The 19,731-nt window shown below is 49.6% G+C and overlaps 1 protein-coding gene across 1 annotated transcript in view; it reads left to right on the forward strand.

Moving 5' to 3' along the window:
- Positions 1-19,731, forward strand: part of Vac14 (VAC14 component of PIKFYVE complex) — a 101,329-nt gene that overhangs the window by 50,460 nt on the left and 31,138 nt on the right. Inside the window, exons 13-14 of the mRNA NM_177930.3 lie at positions 138-294; positions 11,603-11,735. Of these exons, the coding sequence (NP_808791.1) occupies positions 138-294; positions 11,603-11,735 (290 nt within the window). The remainder of the gene's footprint in view (positions 1-137; positions 295-11,602; positions 11,736-19,731) is intronic.

Here is a 19,731-nt window from a genome sequence, read left to right on the forward strand (position 1 = left end):
CAGCTAAAATCTCAGTAGCTCTCACAACAGGCAAGTAGCATGTGGTCTACTGACCCTCCTGTCCTGCAAGCCGCTCCTCGTCGCTGACTCAGCTCATAGTAGGGAGTTTGTCTTTTATCCTCCGCTTGTCTCCCCAGGTTGTCTTGAAGGATCTGGAAGTGTTGGCAGAAATTGCTTCCTCCCCTGCAGGCCAGACGGATGACCCAGGCGCACCTGATGGCCCTGACCTCCAAGTCAACCACTCGGAGCTTCAGGTGCCCACCTCCGGCAGAGCCAACCTACTAAACCCTCCCAGTAAGTATTCCCTGAAGGGTCTGGCCTAAGTAATGCTAGTACTGAGTCTTATTCTATCTCGCCCAGGAGGTCACTTATAAGTCTGTTCTGCCATTTATGAGGGTCAGTGGATTGCCTACCCATGGTCTTCTACCTCAAGCTCTCTTGCCTCCTGGCTTACACTCCATTAGCCCCTCCCTGAATAGATCCTCACAACCCTTTTCCCTCATCTTCAGCACTTTTGATGTTTTTGAACCACTGACTAAGCACAAAACCCTCTGAGGCAATTTCTCCACAGGCAGGCAGCCAGCCAGGGCCTTCACTCTTGGGTCTCACAGGTGGAAGAAAGCTAGGCAGCCATTTCCTCCTCACTGAAGCTGAGAATAGCTCAGCATGGCAGGCAGCCCAGGCAAGAGACAGGATAATTCAAACAGGCTGTTTCCGGGCTGTCCTTACAAGTAAAGGTAGCCAAGGCATTCATAGTGCTTGTTCTTCGGGTTCCTTCGGGCTGGCAGGTAGCTCTTCTCCCTGGCCACACTGCCCACCCAACTCCTCCCTTCCTAGACAGAGACCACCTCCCTCAGCCAGTGATCCTTAAAAGAGCTCAAGGACACAGGTTGGTAGGAAATTACCTAGTGAATCTTGGATGTTTGCCAGGTCTTTGTCCCTTGAATCCCTTGAATCCCCTCAGGCCGTCTAGACACCAGGACCTCATTAGCTTCTCATAGACTCACAACCTTTCAGAGACATTGTCCCTCCTGCAGCTCTGCGGCATTCTAGGCCCTAGCCCCAGGCCCATATTATGCCTGCACTGCCCCAGTAGAAGCTATTTGATGTTTGGCCAGACACCATGCCCCAGTGTCTGAGAAGTTCAGAGTATTTTCAGAGCTCTACAACCTTGGTACACCCCTGGACACACCAAGTCAAATGACAGAAGGCCATGTGCTGAGGACACCTATCCATGACACTCAGGCCCTGTAGCAGGTAGCACATGGGAACCCAGGCTTCAGGCTCTCCTGCTGCATGCTCTCCCTGATGGGTTAGTGATGAACTCTAGCAGCAACCTGCCTTCCTCCCTCCTGCTTCCCCAGGATGCCATCACTTCCTCACTCAGGAGACCAGCTTCCCCTGGGCAGTCATTAACTATGGTCAAGGAAACAGCTCCCTTATCCTGATGCCAGGACCCCTGCTGTGACTCCCACCTCCTGTCCCTCAGCAGAGAAGCACTATGTACCCTCTGTCTCCAAGTCAGCGTATGGGGCCCAGCCCCAAACTTGGGAACAGATGGCAGAGATCAAGTATGGTGGTACAGAACAGTGGGAGCTAAGTGAGGTAGAGAGACTTTTCCTTAGATAGGAGAAATGGGGGCAGAGAGGAACCCAGAAGAGAGGAGCCCTGCAATGGCCTCAGCCCTTCCTCCCCAGGAGACAGCATGCTACCATCTTCTGTATTCTCAGAGTGACAGCAGCAGCAGCCTGAGCAGACTGGGATACCTAGTAGTCCCAGGATCCTAGGGGTCCTCTCCTTCATCTGTAAGCATATTGTGGGTTCATGCTGCTGAGGGCATGAGCCAAGAAACTGCTTTGGGCACCCACCCTAGAGCTGGGATCCTGCAAGGTTCCTCCAGGCACTGGGATATCAAAATCATCTGCTGCTTAGAGAAAGAGCTGAGGATACCTACGTGGCAGAGAACTCTGAATCTTGACTCCTCGCCCCACCCCACCCCCAAAATGAGTAGGTGGCTAATGAGTCTGAAGAGACTCTTACGCTAGCCTGCAGAAACTATCAGAATGGTTCACCTCACCCAGAGACACTCAAAAATCATAGGAAAAAGAACAACAAAACATCCCAGATGGAAGGAAAGTCAACCCTGGAAAGAATCCCAGGGAAGTGCCCATAGCCAGTCCTGTGATTTCTTTCACAAACCTGTGAGAGTGGGAGACACAAAGTGAGCCTGAGCCATTGTAGAACTTGGAGCTCTGAGACCCTCTGGGTACATGCATTCATACGTGCACATCTGCAGCTGGCATCAGACTTTACAAGTGTGTTCATGGCTCGGGAAGATCAAGATCAAATCAGTAATGAAGAAATGCAGGAAACCAGTCTGTCCTCTGCCCTCTCCTGGCACAGATGTCTTGGGAGGGAGGCCCATGGCAGACTCGAGGGAAGTATGGGGTGTTTTTGAGGTCAGAAAGAATGCAGGAAATGTTTTCATTCCTCTGCTGGCCACTCTTCCCAGAGTACTTCCCAGGCATGCACTGTGGTTCTGTCTCCTTCTGTGCACCCATGCACATGGACAGAGGATGCAAGACCAGCCCTCCTTCCTGTCTTGAGTCCATTATCTTATACCTCTCTAGGACACAGCTCTGAGAAAGGAAGTCACTCCCCTCTCCTCCATGCAGGAACTTTCTAGAAGGCAATGTCAGGGCATCTGCAGGGAAACCAATGGCCCCTCCTTCGCATTAGATCTGTACATTCAAACGGTGCAGATACCACAGTGGTAGGGAAAGACCTGTCACACCCCCAGGTGAGTGCTGTGTTGGTCCAGGTGCACCACTACAGTTGTCCCCAGGGCGTTGGAGGAGACAGAGTTACCCACATGGGATTTTTTCCTCTCGCCTGGCTTAGCATAAACATCCCTCTCTCTCCAGCACAGAGACCCAGGTCTGGGTCCCACCTCCGTTGTTCTTGACCAGAAAGGAACTGCTTCCAGAGCAGCGGAGAGCTGCCTAGGCAAGGGCCTCTGAGCAAGGCCAGCTCCCACCCTGGGGCTCCTGGGCTCAGCTCATTGTGTACCATCTCTACCTAACTCAAGAAATCTGTAATGCGTTGCCAGGCTGTGGGAAGAAGGGGCAATAAGCAGGCCTCCGTGGGCCCTCCCTGACCCAGAGCTCTCACAAAACAATTAGTAAGACCCAGGAGCTCCAGCATCCATCTCTTTTTCTCCCAACGCCTTGGACAGTTCTGCTCTCAGGTAGATATCAGGCCTTGGGAGACCCAGGTGTCCTCTGGATCCTCAGCTAAGTATGCAGCAGTGACAGTCTGGGCCGAGGGTCATGGCAGGTCTGAAGGTTGGCCTGAAATTTCAGGCTGCCATGACCTGCCAGTTTGTTGTGGCCCATTCTTTTTTTTTTTTAAAGCAGGGTCTCAAGTATTCCAGGCTAGACTTAAATTCATCAGGTAGCCAAGGATAATCTTAATTTTTAAATCATCCAATCTCCACCTTCCCTGTGCTGAGATTACAGGTGTGTGCCACCACTAGGGAGAAGCTAGGGATGGCTCTGGACAGGCTCAGCAAACATCCTGTTCCCAACACCACTGACGGCCAAAAACTGATCATGGCAACATACCCTGCATCCCAGGCCAGTGTAACCAGATGTCACCAGACAAGCAAGTCCTGGAAGAAACCCGGGAGGCTCTCAGGAACTGGGCCATTTCTCCCCGTAGTAACAGTGGTCACAATAGCTGCCAACATTGGCCATGTGCTTATTGAAACTGGCACTGTGCTAAGCCCTGTCTTTATAGGACTGTTCACCTGGATCACTCTAGCTCCATCCAGTACCTCTAAGAGGAGAGCATGCTTTAGTCCCTTGATCAAGGATGATGACAGGCATTTGTACCTGGCTAAGTAACCCCATACGCAGAGGAGCATAGGAATTCTATTTACAGCTGTTGAAGGTTTCTTCACCTAAGGGGAGAAGCCTAGCTAGTGGTCTGAGCTGATCTTGGTGCCCTCTTCCCAGCTGTAGCCCCAACCTGTTCTACAATTCCCAGAGAAGTAGTTCTTCACAGTGATTCCAAGGACCCCATTCTGGCCTCTTGATACATACAGCCTCATTTCCTGTTCTGCTTTCCACTTACTATAACCACAGCTTCTCCAAGAGCCTTGCCTCTTGCTCTTTGAACCTCAGAAGTCTCAGTCAGTCTCTCTCTCTCTCTCTCTCTCTCTCTCTCTCTCTCTCTCTCTCTCTCTCTCTCTGTGTGTGTGTGTGTGTGTGTGTGTGTGTGTGTGTGTGTGTGTGTGTGTGTGTGTGTGTGTCTTTCACCTTCTAGGAGGTAGCAGAAACATCTGCCACCTATGCCCTGTAGTGGTCCTGCTTCAGGCACTACCTCCTCATCTTCTAAACTGGGATGGCGTACAGTGCTTGGGGGCTCCAGAGCTGCTCCATAAGCAGGGCTAAGATCAGTCAATACTCTGCAGTGAGAAACTGCCCTGATATCTGTCCTTAGTATCACTGGATCCCTCGGGTCAGTTCTAGTGACATCCTCTGCAAGTCTGTCTCCCCTTTAGCCACTCAAGCTTGTCAGGGTGGATGGGAGAACTGACCTGTTTCCTCTTGGCTGTGAGGAAACCTTGGCTCAAGGTGCAGAGGTATAGGCTCCAAATCTGAAATAGCCCAGAGTCATAATAAGTGCAAGCACGCAGATCATCCCCACTTCTAGACTCAGGTTTTGTCAGGATTACCTAATGTCTTGTGTGTCCTTGTATGCATCTCAGGCTACAAGAGCTAGGTTTTCTTCACGTGCGCGTCCCTAACAGCAGGTACCCAGCAAGGATGAGAGATCATCAAAATAAAGGATGGCTGGAAACAGGTCACTGAGAATGGGCTGGTGTTCCCCAGGCCCATTGTCCAGAAAGGTGTCCCTTGGTCCTACAACCAAGACTCCTTGTTAGTTGGTCTTGTCAGTTCTAACCCTCTCCCTTCAGCACCAACCTTGGCCTTAGCCCTTGCTTCAATGGCAGCCCCGTCCTGATAGCAGGTGGCGGTGTAGACCCACCACTACCCTAAAAGCTCGGACATTATCCCTGAGTCCTTCTTTGACCCTTTCTTTATCTTGTCTTATAAGCCAAACAGCAGAAATGCCTCCCAGATATGGGTGGGGTTCCAGTTCCGATCTTGGACGGTTACTTCCAGGACCAGGTTGCAGGGGGTTGGTTGTTGTGTCCTTTCATCCATGAAGCCATGGAAGGGGTGCTACCTCCAGTTCTACAACTTCCTCTTTAAAAAAGAAAAAGAAGACCCCACTTAGCCTCCTTCTCTCCCAGCCACTTAGTTCTAAGGGGAAGTTGCTCCTTCCCCTTCATCCCCTTGGACCTAGGTCAGCTTCCCAATCACTTACCCTTCCATGAAGGGTTTTCTTTTTGTAGTTATTGTTGTTTGTTTGCTTGTTTTGTTTTGTTTTGAGACAGAGTTTCCCTAGTAGCCCTGACTGTCTTAGAGTTCCCTATGTAGACTAGTATGACCTGGAACTCATAGAGATCCTCCTGCCTCTGCATTCAGAGTGCTGAGATTAAAGGTGTGCACCACCACACCCAGCTTCATGAAGCATTTTCTGTGCCAAGAATGGACTGTATTCCTTTCCCCTAACACAGATGAGAGGCCAGCTGTCTCCGTGGCCTGGCTAAATCAGCAGAGTCCAGGTCTAACCTGTTCCCTTGGCCTTCTGGGTGTGCTTTCCACAACCACTGGCCCTTTCCCTGCCTCTTCAAGGCAGCAAATCCTAATGGCTCTTCAGTTGGGCTGCTCAGATCCGTGGGCCTGACCTCAGCAGGGAAGTGGGTAGAGAAGGAAGCTGGAACCTTGCAAGTGGAGTCTGAGCTTGGTGGCTAATGTTTTCGCATCTGGTTCTGCTGCACTGTAACTCGGGTTGTGTATTGAGGCCAGAGCTATTTTTATCCTGACATGTGAGGCTCCTTCACGTCATAGCCACAAAACTCAGTCAATTCAAAACATCCCAGGGAAGGTTGTTTGTGAAGCACTCTGCAGATTCTCATGTCGCCACATCAGGTTTCACTTAGTAACATCTGCAGGGCTGGCTCCCCAGCCACCACCACACCGGCCTGTCTTTGTATACAGAGGGCTCCCCACAGCATCTGTCTGCCCCTGAGCAGTTAGTCAGTCATGTGAGCTTCTTTCCAGAGCCCCACAGGCTTCTTCCTTGCCCAAACCAGAACTACAAGGCAGATCTGTGTGGCTAAGAGACTGCACTCTCCCTCACATCCCTGTCAGGAAATGGAGATCCTACTCTTCTCAGCCCTTCAGGAAGAGCCCTTGAGACACACAGCCCTCTCCTCTCCTTCCTAGCCTGCTGGTTCTCACCAAAGCAATTTGTGCACCATTTGAGTGGACCTACAAAGTGCATTGTCAGCAGTGCTGAGGGAGTAGTTGCTAGTCCACCTCTGTCCAGATGCAGATCTGGAAGGCATGCCTCAGTCAGGCCGCCGAGCCAGGCCCAGCTCTGCCTCTCCTCAGGCGTGTAGAGCACCAGCTCGTGTTGAGACAGAGCCACTGCCGACAGCACAACCAGATGAACAAGAGCCAGAGGTGGACGGAAGAGGCTGGTGGAGGCACTTGAGCTGTCCCCTGGGAGGTGCAGGCTGCAGTGAGGCAGAAATCAGTGCAATCACACTCCTGGGGCCAGTTTGTTCCTCCCCCTCCCTCAGCCCTCAGCCCTGGCCAAGAACCATTCGGTTCTGCATAGGGTAGGTGACTCAAGAGGACACTGAGTCAGATTACTGGGACCTGAAGATTCTTTAGATGATTCTTAAACACAAAAGACAAAAGGACAGAGAAGGCAACAACATGGTAGGAGATCCAAGAAGAGAGTTCAAGATGCAGCAGCAGAGAGAGACATGGCAGGCTCTCTGAAGAAAACCGGTGTCCAGGTGTCAGAAGAGGGAGGCCTTTTATACCTTTTTAGGATGAGGGAGAAGTTTATCTCAAAGGTCTGCACCAGAGCTCTCCTATTTGCCAGACAGCAGCAGGGAAGGGGTGCAGAGCAGGGTGGGCACCTCTTTGATCTAAACTCACTTTTCAGGTGAGATGTGATGGCACAGACAGTGTCCCATCTGGGTCTGCTGGTTTCTCTGAAGGAAGGCCTGAGCAGAGAGGCCAGAATCTAACAGGCTTACAGGAGCCTTCTTTCTTGGGTTCTCCAGACAGCAGACCTAAAGGCTGCTGAGGTCAGAGGAGGTTGGGCAAAAGATAAAACTAAGGTAGAGAGAGCTCTCACAGACCCTGCCACTGTCACCAGTGAGCACTGACAGCTGCTCCCCTTTCTTGCCTGGGACTTGGACCTTGCATGGGTTCAATGTCTTCCTGCAGGTGAGGTTCTAAGGTCAGAAGTCCTGCTCCTGCACTCAATACAGACCAAGCTGGGGCTCTGGGTGGCTCCCCCTAAATTGCCCTGCCTAAGTTCCCATCTGAATGAGCATCTTGGGAAAGATACATGGCTCCAGTTGGGGAGAGTGGCATTTCCTGTGTTTGGTCTTTGGATAATGGGCTTACTTGAAGGACTGAGTCCACAGGTTTTCCCAGAGGATCCTGTTCTAAGAACTAGAGTCACTTGTCCCATGTGCTTTCTATCTCTCCACTAAAGGCCACTACCATTTAGCTTAGGCACTGAGAGTCCATTTGGACCAATGAGAGCCCTTCCTAAGAAGAGCAGAAATGTTTCCAGGTAACCCCAAGCCATCTCTCCTGTTGTTTTTGGCCAGTCTGTTGGCTGAGATGGCGCAGGTCACAGATAACTCTTTCTCTTTCACCCTGAGCGCCTCAGCAGAATTCTGTGAGTTTGAGATCCTAATTCTCAGTGCATGTCCAGCCTGTTCTGCAAGGAATGAAAGCTCCACTCAGTGTGCCAGGACGAGAGATATTTGCTGACGTCACACTCACCCCATTTATTGAGCACAACGTGTGGCATGCATGACCCAGCACTATGTGTATTGTCTCAGTTATTGGGCACTCTTACTGCCCCTACTTACATTAAGAAACTAAGGTCAAACACCATGCTTGCACTTGATTTCCATGTCTCTGTGAGGCTGGAACTCCAGTGTTCCCAGAGTACCCAGCTCCTTAGGCCAGGGAGGACTTATTGATGGTTACTCTATTCATTGGTCCTTTTGTCCTTTAAGTACTTCGAAGCCTGGTGACCTTAGGCCTGGAAGTGGGATGACCCTGGAGTATACATAGAGAAGCAGGAAGGAGACAGAGATCCAGACAATGCAAAGATAGACACCCAGGAAAAGCTTACTGTTTGCTGGATTCCTGTTCATGTGCCTCTGGGAGTGTGGGTTAGGTAGCCAGGCATGACAGCCACCACTTAATTTATCTCCTGTGGGTGAGGATGTGGAGACAGGGGCTGCTGCTACAGCTGTGTCTTCAGCCACCTCTTCTAAGATCAGCCCCAGTTGATCTTAAATTCTTACTTGATCTGTAAGAATTTGACACAATTCTTCGAAATGGCCCCTATGGGCCAGGGAGCAGAGACTGTTTGCCATCCCAAAGTCACTCAGGACCAGGGCAGCCAGGCTGCCTTCAGCAGGACCCAGAACAAACAGCAGAAAGTTGAATGCAGCCTGCCCTTAAGCTGGCTTTTCTCTCAAGGCTCCCCGGTGCAGTTGTCTGGGAGGATGTTGTCTAGAAAAGTCTTGGGATTCAGGATGGCAGGGTTGTGTAGAGAGGTCTTGGGATTAAAGGTAGCAGGGTTCAGAGGTTATAGGGGTCTGTTGAGAGTCTGCGCAGTGATAATGACAGGTTTTTAAGGATGCAGCATCTGTAGCTGGGGAAAGGGGGAAAAAAAATGAAAAATGCCTTTTAGTTCCCAGCCACTTCCCTGTGAAGATCAAGAGAAAACACAAAGCAGGACTCCGGGGTTCTAGCGCCGCCATGGCCGTGGGACCACATCTCCTTTGGGAGATGCATTGTAATGCCCTGGTTGGCTTTTTTTACATTTTTTTATGCACTTGGCCTGATGCGTCTGCAGGCTCACATGTGTTTCCACAGCCAAATGTGATCCTCAAGGACCCCTGCATTGCCTACCTGACCTTTCAGGAAAAGAGGCTTCCAAACCAGAGAGGCCAGATCAGAAATTGACAGCATCTGCTGCCTCAGTTTGCCCTGTTTACCCTACTATCTCAAAAGCTTGAACAGCCAAAGGGGGAAAAAGGCATATTGGACTTAACCAAAATGTCAAGTTTATGGGACTGACAGTGTATCTCAGTGGCAGAAGCTCCCTAGCATGCATGCATGGGGCCTTGCAGCACCACAAAAGTTCTGTTTTGTTTTGCAATTTAACCTAGGACCTCGAACTCGGTAGGCAATTGCTCTTACCACCAAAGTATATCCCAGACCAAATCGTTTTGTTTCCGAGGATAGTATCAAAAAAGCAGACTGGAGATGTAGCTTTGTAGTGGAGCGTGTTCCTGACAAGAAGTGGGGGGAAACCCACAGAATAGGAGAAAATGTTTCTAAACCACCAACCTGATAAGAACCTCATATATGAAGAACTCTAACAACAATAAAAAGACAAGTAATTCAATTCTGAAAATAAGCAAAGGAACTTGAGTAGCTGAATCTATGAGATAAACATAGGCACCATAAATATCACCAGAGAACTACAAGTCAAAGCCCCAGTGAAACACCACTTTCCATCCATCCACTAGAGTGGCTACAGTGAAAGACAGTAGCACATGCTAGAGAGGATGTCAAGAAGGAAGAGCTCCGGTACAGCCAGTGCCTTGGCAGTCCGTCCCTCTGGACCCAAACAGTTTTATTCCTAGGGATAGCCAGGAGAAAGGAAAACCAGTCCATATAGAACTCACAACCGTTTACAGCAGCATTAGTTATAATAGCCACAGAGTGGAAACCACCAAGTACTCACCATTTAATGAATTAACAAATGCAATATGATATGTCCCTCATTCAGTGGTAAGAATGCATGAAGAGTAGATATATACAACCAAAATGAGCCTTGAATATATGCTGCATGAAAGAAGCCATTATGGGGTTCCATTTATTCATGCAGAATGTCCCGAATAGGCCAGTCCATAGAGATAAGGATTTGTTCTCGGGGCTTGGAGGAGAGGCTGGGAAATGAAACTAACAGGTGCAAGATTCCAGTAGAGGGGTAATTAAGGTATTCTGTAGTTAGTGGTATATTCTGTACAACTTTAAGAATATTCTGAGAACTTATTTATGGCATGCTTTGAAAGGCATACTTTATGGGGCAAGAATGAGGCTCTAATAAAGCTGTTATTTTTGACAAAGATGTCCCAATGTTGTCCCAATGGACAGACTATGAACCCTTACTTTTCAACACTGTGGTTAGGGCCCACCATGCATTAAAAGGAAGAGGGATCCTGTGGGATATGTGAGTAGCCTACACCAGAATAAGCCCAGCATCCCATCAGCCTTCCCCTTGTTCCCTCAGTGCTGGAAGCTTCACCCAAGTGCACATTGCGAGAGCCAGCCAAAGGCAAGGGTGTGAGGCTTTCATCTGAGGCATGTGAAAGCGATGCTGTCTGCATCACACAGCCAGCCCGGGCTTTGCAGGCTGGAGGAGTTCCACCTGAGAACACCTTTCTTTACCTATTTCCCAGTGCGAGGCGAGGCTCCAAACGTGTCACCTGTGTGCTTTGTGTTGGTTGTCCTTAGTCCAGTCATTGTGTGCACGGTTCAGTTCTTTTCTCAGCATTAGAGAAGGGATTTTTGTCTTATGCCCAAGAGAGCTGCCGGCCTTGTTAGCCATGGAGTAGTTGCACCTGTCTAACCTCTTTTTTGTTTGTTTTAGTCATTTGGGGTTTTTGGGGTTTGGTTTTTTTTGTTGTTGTTGTTGATGTTGCCTTGTTTGTTTGTTTGTTTGTTTGTTTTTGAGAAAGGGTCTCTCTACATAGCCCTGTCCTAGAGCTCACTACATAGACCAAGTTAGCCTCAAACTCCTAGAGATCACCTGTCCTGCCCTTGCCTCCCAAGGGTTGAGATTAAAGGCATGCACCGCCATGCCAAGCTGCCTAACTTCTTTATGCTCTGACTAGCCATTGTCCTTAACTGTGAGAAGCAAACCCCACATATACCTAATGTGTTGGGATAATGGGGAGAATTGTGCTCATTTGTTTTTATTTTTAAGATTTATTTTGAATTATGTGTGTGTGTAGCCATGTGTGGATATGATCACAGATTCCCATGGAGTCCAGATAGTGTTAGAGCCACTGGCATTACAGGTGCTCCTGAGCTGCCTGATGTTGGCGCTGAGAATCAAGCTCAAGTCTTCTGCAATCATGCCTGTAAGCACAAAGCCATCCCTCTAGGCCCTGCTTTGTTTTTATTGAGCACCTAATGGAGATCTTACAATGAGATGTTCATTAGGAGCAAACCAATAAACTGTATGTACACTTAGGCATGCCCACAAAATCCGTGCACACACACACACACACACACACACACACACACACACAGAGAATGAATGCATTTACAATGGTATTGTATTCTATCTCATTACCCTGTAGACACACAATCAGATTAACTCTTGGCTGTTTCTTTCTCTACAGATACCAAAGGCTTAGAATGCTCTCCCTCCACGCCCACCATGAACTCCTACTTTTACAAGTTCATGATCAACCTTCTGCAGACATTCAGCAGTGAACGGAAGCTCCTGGAGGCCAGAGGCCCATTCATCATCAGGTCAGCCCTATATGTCACAGCTTTGAATGCCACTGTACATTGTGACAAAGTAGCCACCTGCTTTCTTTCTCTCTCCCCCTTTTCCTGGCTTCCCTCTTGACCAGTGGAATCAAAACCTCAAGGTAGTAGGGTTCTTAAATGTGGTTGAGAGTGCTTATGGGTCAGACAGTATTGGTGTGGCCACAAGGAGCTGGGTAGTTCCAGCAGAGCCCCAGTTACACAGAGGACTTGAGGGCAAGAATGTACATGAAGAGTTCATTTTGCTATGAACCTAAATACAGAGTTTAGCAGGCTCATGGATCCTTCCTCCTCGTCCTCTGGGGCCCCAGTGTATTCAGCACAGCAGTCGGTTGCTGTCCAGAGCTGAGTCCTCTCAAGAACCGTGCTGAGATCTGTTTGAGAGGGCATCAAGACCAGCCTTCAGGCCAGTCCTTATTCTACCCAACACAGCCATAGAGGATCTCTTAATCTTGTTTGGCACAGAGAACCCAGTAGAGTGGTTTCTTCACCATACTCAGAAGTCAGTGAGGGGCTACATGTTGAGGAAGTGATGTGACCAGATTTCTGATTTGAAGGATTGCTGTGTTGGGAGAACAGGTTAGAAGGGCCAAGAAGGACAATCAGGAGGCTGTGGTCTAGCAAGACTGGCTGATTGTCAAGGGGGCGGACTGCAGGACAAACAAGGGGAAGGAGAGTCAGAAGGGCTTGCGGGTCCTGAGCCCTGGGCGAGTTATCAGAGAGAAGACAGTCACATGCTTGAGTCTGAGTTGCTTTGAGAACATCAAAGTAAAATGTCGATGCAGCAGTTTGATGCTTCAGAGAGAGACCTAATTCCAAGATGCAACATCTGGAAACAGACGATGCAGTCAGTCAGTCAGTCAGTCAACAGATAATTGCTCAGCTCCAGCCCTATAGAGTGTGCTTTTATAGTTGGTTCTGCCCTGTGGAGTTTTCATTTTTAGGGAGTAAGGAATCCGAGAGAGGGAAGGAGTCTGAGGTTGAGCCCTAAGAAGCTTCAGATTTGCCACTTGAAGAGGCTGAGAAGAGCCAGAAAGGTGGGAGGAGGAGGACGGAAGATGAATCCTGAGAAGATCTGGGAGCTGACACAGAAGCCGCTCAGCCTCAGAGTGAACCCAGGAGATGGGGACAGGACAGAAAAAGGGAGAAAAGGGAACTTGATGGAGGAAAACATGGGCTAGATTATAGTCAGAGAATGGAGCTGAAGACACCTTGGGAACTGGGCCAAAGAACTGACCCATAAAAAAGGACAGAGTAGCAGGAGGAAGGGGCTTCTGGTGTCTCGGTCCCAAAAGGTCATCCCTGTGCTGTGGGACAGGTTATCACCCCTTGGCACTCTGCACGTTTGAAGCCAGGTAATTCTTTGGGTGGAGCTCTGGGATGCTTCAACAGCATCCCTGGCCGATGCCCACCAGGTGCAAGCAGCACCTGCCCCACCTGCTTTGGACAATGCTCAGGGCCGGGCAGGCAGCGCAGCTGTAGAGCATCTGTCCAGTGTGCTTGAGACCCAGGAGCGTACCATTTAAGAACCTCTGTAGTCTAGAAATGGCTGAAATGGCAGTAGCAGTCAGCGAGTTCATGGTACACGTGGGTCCTTCAGCTTGCTGGCTAAAAGAGAAAAATCACTATGTTTTCTTCCCATGAAGTTGGACAGTTCCAGTTAAGAGATTGAAGCAGACATCAGAACAGTAGAATACCTCACATGAGTGACAGTTAATTTCATGTGGTTTTCCAGACTACAAAGGTGTCAGCACTCTTGATGAGCAGTCCTCCTCTGGTAGACTGAACCAGTGGAGAGAGGGAGCTTTGGAAAAGGTAGGAGTAGCCAGCTGCAGCTTGGAGCCTTGGGATGGAAGCTCAAGATGGTAGCCAGCATCCGCAGACTCAGCAGAGCAGAAAAGCAGGTGGCATGGACATGCTTAGGCCTCCTCCCTACTTAAGACTCCAGGAAGCTGATAACCATGGAGGCCACTGCCACATTTCTCTTTACAGACTTAAGGCCAGTAAGACTTTGCTGTCTTCTCAGTATCCCCTTAGTGTCTGGAAATGATAAGAATTCTCATTTTTGCTTAAGGGAGAGTGTACTGACTAGTATCGCTTGGAGCTGGGCTGCAAACTCCTTGCTCTGCTAATTTAGCATGCAGTATGCTGTCCCTCTGGGACCGCTTGGAGCCTCAAGGATTCCTCAACAGCTAGGGAACTGGGGCCAGCACTGCCTAGACCCAGTTCCTCAAATGGCTCAAGAGAAGGTTCCATAGGTCATCTCCCGTCCTCTGGGAACTTGGAATATCCAGCATGGTAGTTACTTGCTGTTCCAGAGCTGAATTCCCTCAAGAATTCCCTCAAGAAGGCAGTAAGCCCAACCTACAGGCCAGGCCTCACCCAACCCAGCACAACCACAGAGGGTCTTTTACCCCTGGCACTGACACCACAATCCTTTACTATGGTCTCCCCTTGGCCTTTGCTCTAGCTATCCTGTTTGTCTGCCACCATACCCAAAAGACAGCCTTCAGTACCCTGAGAGCCTGCTGTCTTCTAAGCCACTGCCCAACCACTGCCAGTTCCCTAGTCTGTCTCAGATACCCAGTGTGAGCTCTGAGAATACACAGGTCAGAATTTGGCATCACAGACATGCAGCTGCTATCCCAGCACTGGGGAAGCTGCCGCAAAAGCATTGCTGTGAGTTCAAGGCCAGCCTAGGCTACATAGTGGCCCAAGCAAGCTTGGTCTACCCTGGCTTAGTCGGTTAAGTACATGCTTCACAAGCACAAGGACTTGTTTATATCCCCAAAGCTGACTTAAAAGCAAGGTGTGGCAATGTGTACCTGTTACTCTAGCATTTGTGGATGGGATGGGTAGATCCCTGAAACTCACTGACCATCTGGCCTGGATGAATTGGTCAGCTTCAGCTTCAATGATAGATCTGGTGCCAATAGATAGATAAATAAGTAAATCTGGAAAGCACTCAAGAAAAGATACTAGACATTAACCTGGACCTCTTCATGTCAATGGAAAAAAAAACAGCATGAAGGACAGCTAATGGCACACATACTAATGGAGCCACAGGCCCGATGAGGAACACAGTAGATGGTTTCTCAGGCCCCTCCTTCAGCTCCTCAGTCGCTCCTCTTGGTCTCTAGTTCTACCCACTGACAAAGATAAAAGGCTCCTGTGAACAAGTTAGATGTCATTATTGGGACAGTGGGCCCAGGGCAGCTGCCCTTTGTAGGAAGACAAAGGCATCCAGAGCTCTTGAAAACAAATATCTGGTGGATTCTCACTACTGAGAGAGAGAAACCATTTTCTTCAGTTGCCTCACCCCACAGTTTCCCAGAGTGGGAAACACCATCTTGATATGGAACTGGAGTCAGGAATGGAAGACCAGAACTCCAGCTTGTTCTCCTGTCCACTCAGCTCCTTACCTTGTAGATGTAGTCATTTAGACCACGAATTGAGATGAGGATGGTGCAAACTCTCATCTTCCAGACAGCCTCACAGGCCTGAATCTGGGTCTAGGCCCTTTCCTTGGTTTGGTTGAGGGAAGTTGAGGCAGTGCAGCCCGCAGTTTGAAGAAGATGGCAGGAAAGGGCCAGGTACCCCAAACACTCGCACAGTCTCGAAGCCTAAGGAGGTGTATGGCTTTTGGAGTAAGGCTTCGGTTCTGTCTTCGTTAGGATTGCTACTACTGTGATGGAACACAGCAGACCAAAACCAACTAGGAAGGAAAGGGTCTATTTCGGTTTACACGTCCATATCACTGTTCCTCACTGAAAGTAGTCAGAGCAGGAATTCACACAGGGCAGGGACTTGGAGTCAGGAGCCAATGTAGAGGCCATGGAGGAGTGCTGCTTACTGACTTAATCCTTATGGCTTGCTCAGCCTGCTCTCTGATAGAACCCAGGACCACCAGCCCCAGGGTGAGCTACCCATGATGGGCTGCGCCCTCCCCCATCAATCACTAATTAATGCTTGCCTACAGCCCAGTCCTTCAGCAGTATTTCCTCATTTGAATTCCCTCCTCTCCTGGGGCTGGGGATTTAGCTCAGTGGTAGAGCACTTACCTAGGAAGCGCAAGGCCCTGGGTTCGGTCCCCAGCTCCGAAAAAAAGAACCAAAAAAAAAAAAAAAAAAAAAAAAGAATTCCCTCCTCTCAGATGACTAGCTTGTGTTAAGTTGGCATAAAAACTAGCCTGCTAGCACAGGTTCAAATCCCAATTTCTCTTGGTTATAACCTTTGTAACCATATGACATGCTTCCAGGTCCTTCTTGCTTCGACCATAAAAGATACATGTTTGGGTTTCTGTTTGTTTTGGTTTGGTTTTTCAAGATAGGGTTTCCCTCTGTAGCCCTGGCTGTCATGGAACCCACTCTGTAGACCATGCTGGCCTCGAACTCACAGAGTTTAACCTGCCTCTGCCTCCCGAGTGCTGGGATTTTTAGAGACATGTGCCACCACAGCCCAGCTAAAAACAAATGTTATTAGTACCTGTCTAGCCATTCTGTGAGGAAAAGGAAGTGCTCTTCAGCCCCTGACATGAGCTTGGCCTCCATTTCCCTTCATGGCCTGTGGAGAATGGGAACAGGCTTCATGGGAGGATGGGATAATTGAACCTTGTGTCCTAAAGCTAGCTTTGTCACCCCAGTGCACAGGGCATCCACCAGCGCCCAGCCCAGCCCCACTAAACCAACTCTGTCTAAAGTAGGTGTTGGTGTGCATTGCCCTCTCCGGTCTCTTCCCACCCTTCATGCTAATGCTAACTGAACAAGCCCAGGCCTTGTCTGCCTGTGAACCACCCCACTTATACACAGGAGAAAAGGAAAGGAGGGAGAAAAGCTAGCCTCTTTGATAAGCTGTGATATGAACTCTGGCGTAACCCAACAGCTGTGATCTTTACAAGCCTGCTTCTGTGCTGGGAAGTAGCAAGTCTGAAGACACTCCACTCTGCCTGCCAACAGGGCCTCTGGCCAGCGTCCTTTGGCTCCATCAACTGTGTTTCCCCTCCTCTTCCTCCCTGCTGCCTTGCAAAGAGCACTTGCCAGAGAATGCTTTCATTTTTAACAAGCCTCTGTGTACTGTGAATGCAAGGTCTGCAGCTTGACCGCCCAGTTGATGGTAGATGACTCTCAAGCACCCTCCCCGGGACAGGAGCACTGCTAGGATGAGGTCGGTATCTTGAGAGAATGAGCCGAGACCCAAGTAGGAAAGGAACACAGTCATGGGACTTCCTTCCAAGACCCAGAGCCCAGAGACACCCAGCTTGAAGGTCCTCCATTCTGGTCCTGCTCTCCGACCCAATGCAGATAGGCATGGGAGCCCCTCCCAAACATCCCTAGCTCATGCTCCTACTGATTACCACTGCCTTCCTAGGCCCTGGGTTTGCATATAAGCCCTGTGCCAGAAAGACTGGCATAGTAGAATTGGCCACTGAGGTAGGTAGTGGAGCCAGGCAGAGGCAAAGGAGGAGGAGGGTGTCAGGAGAAACCACTCTTTATTTCTATAATTGGAGGATTCCACAAGCAGTTCATATGGGTTAGCACCCCGCCCACTCCAAGCTCAATTCCCTCCTACCCTCAGGATCCTCCAAGTATTCCCCCAGTCTCTGGAGTCCCCTTTCCTAGGGGCGCCCTCCTCTTCAGCTTGTGACTCTTTATAGTCACCACCTACCTGTCGGGGACAAGCCCCCAAAAGCCAACATTGTGGTATGCTGAGGAAACAAAGAGTCAGGAATCCCTGTCCTGGTTAAACTGTCATTTCAGAAAACCACACTTGGCTCCCGGGTCCCCGCCTCCAAGAGTGGTGTGAGGGACTCCAGCCACCTCTTCCCGGTCCCCTTTAAAGGGTGGCCTTCGTTTTTTGAAAACAAAAACAAATCGCCACAGCAAACACACACCAGTCTGAATGTGCCTGGGAGGACAGACCCTGAGCCTCCTACTGGGACTGCAAGTGGAGTTCGCTCTTCCATTAGTTTGCAGCCATATTGAGTGGGTCCCCAGCTGAGGGAAGGAGACAGGACATTGACCAAAACTGGAGGAAACCTTGTAACAGCCAACACCTGCTTAGAAGAAACATCTCTTGCCAGCTTTAATTAAAGTCTGCCCGGCTCCTAGTATGAATCTTCTAGTTTTTCCTATTTGTGCCCCCTCCTGACCCTGGGGCTGGGGAAGTGATATTCTTGTTTTGGAGAGCGTGCAGCAGAAGCCACTTTGCATAACCAGCCCTCAACTTGAGAGCTAAGTGGAAACAACTCTGTGGTAGTAGGAGTGCCCTGTGAGAAGGCTGTCTTCTTTTTTGGAAATGGAAACCACATGTGATGGGCCTTGTTAGGCTAGGCTGGGGTTGATTAGTTCCTCCTGGGGCCTGTGGGAGGAGCAGAGCACTGTCCAGAGGGAGCCTGGGACTTCCAAGAGCAGCACCCCCATGTGCTCTGAACAGGGCTGTGTTAAAGAGCACAGAGCACAGGCAGAAGGAGCCATGTGTCCTTGACGGTATCCCTGGTTAAAACAGCCCACACTGCAAAGCTCCCCACAAACCAACTTACATGCTGCAGTTTCCAGGAAGCCTATAGGAGAGGAAGATTCAGCAGCAGATTGGGGAAAATTGCTCAGCCCACTGTGTAGTATTGAGCTCCTTACCATGGGGATGTGGCACCTGCGTGGCCCCCATCCAGCCTCTCACACAGTACCTACTTATAGCCTATACACCTGAGATCTCAGCCCCACAGCCAGGCAGCTGGCAGGACTGTGGTGACTATAAAGAATGGTTTTCAGGGGCTGAAAACTTGATAACAAATTCAGTCTGAAGCTTGTGAGCTTGTTTCCAGATGGACTTACAACACTCTCGGGATCTGTTTAGACTTTGCCTAAGTGTGCCAGGAAACTTACAGAGTTTTGACATTGATAACTCAGATAGCTTGGTGAATTAGCAACCACTAAAAGTGTGTTGCTGTATAGAACCTTAAAAAAAATTAATAGCAGGTTTGGAATTGGCCACTGGAAGTCATGTGGCATCCTCCTGCTTTCCTGAGAGCCAGGACAGAGAGATGGGATCCTTAGTTTCCAAGTGCTTGTAAACTCCTGGAAAGACAGGTCCAGAAACATCCTGTCCATCCATTGTATGGTGAGTTCCTTTTCTCCTGCTATCAGATGTGCACACACTTCCTGGGGCTGCCTTTGAGACAGACCCTTAGGAAGTTCTCTCTTGTCCTTCATGTGATTGCTCTTAGCTCCTAGGGTTATTACAGAGCCCCTAGTGAGCCCTGACTAGTGTGTGTGTGTGTGTGTGTGTGTGTGTGTGTGTGTGTGTGTGTGTGTGTGTGAGAGAGAGAGAGAGAGAGAGAGAGAGAGACCTCCAAACCAGTTGCCCCTTACAGAAAAGGAGAGGCCTTATCTTAGAACATAGTTGATGATAGCCCTGGAAAGGGCTTGGCCTGGGGGAACTGAGGTGCCAGAGACCCTGCCTCAGACAGTGACCATAGAAGGCAGTCCACAGGGAAGGTCAGGCCAAATGCCTCTTCATAATGAGGGTGAGAAAATCCACCAAAGAGGCCGTTGGGATCTGAAGTGAACGGTGAACTTTCTGTAGCGTTGTCTCAGCCCTCAGGACATTGTAGGCTTTGTTTGTTATTGTTGTCAGCATCTTTTCTTAATGTCCCTGTAACAGAGCATTAACCCCACTTCCTTCACTCTCAGACTTGGAGTATGATCTGCAGGAATATGGACCCCAGAGCTAAGGTTTCTTCCAAGATGTGGGAACTTGAGTACAAGAAAGGGAAAGTGATTGACAGGATAATGAGCCAGATACCTGGAAGCACCAGCCATGATCACTAGCAGGCAAGCTCAGTGACCCTGTGCTGCCTCAGAGCTCCTCCCAGGAGCACCAGTCAGCCCACAGAGCCCAAGAGGCACACCTGGAAGGATCCAGAACATCCCTGATGTTCCTCCCAGAGAAGTGCAATGGCTCTCCCACACGGTAGGCAAAG

This window comes from Rattus norvegicus, chromosome 19 (genome assembly GCF_036323735.1).
Source record: "Rattus norvegicus strain BN/NHsdMcwi chromosome 19, GRCr8, whole genome shotgun sequence".
NCBI classification, from domain to species: domain Eukaryota; kingdom Metazoa; phylum Chordata; class Mammalia; order Rodentia; family Muridae; genus Rattus; species Rattus norvegicus.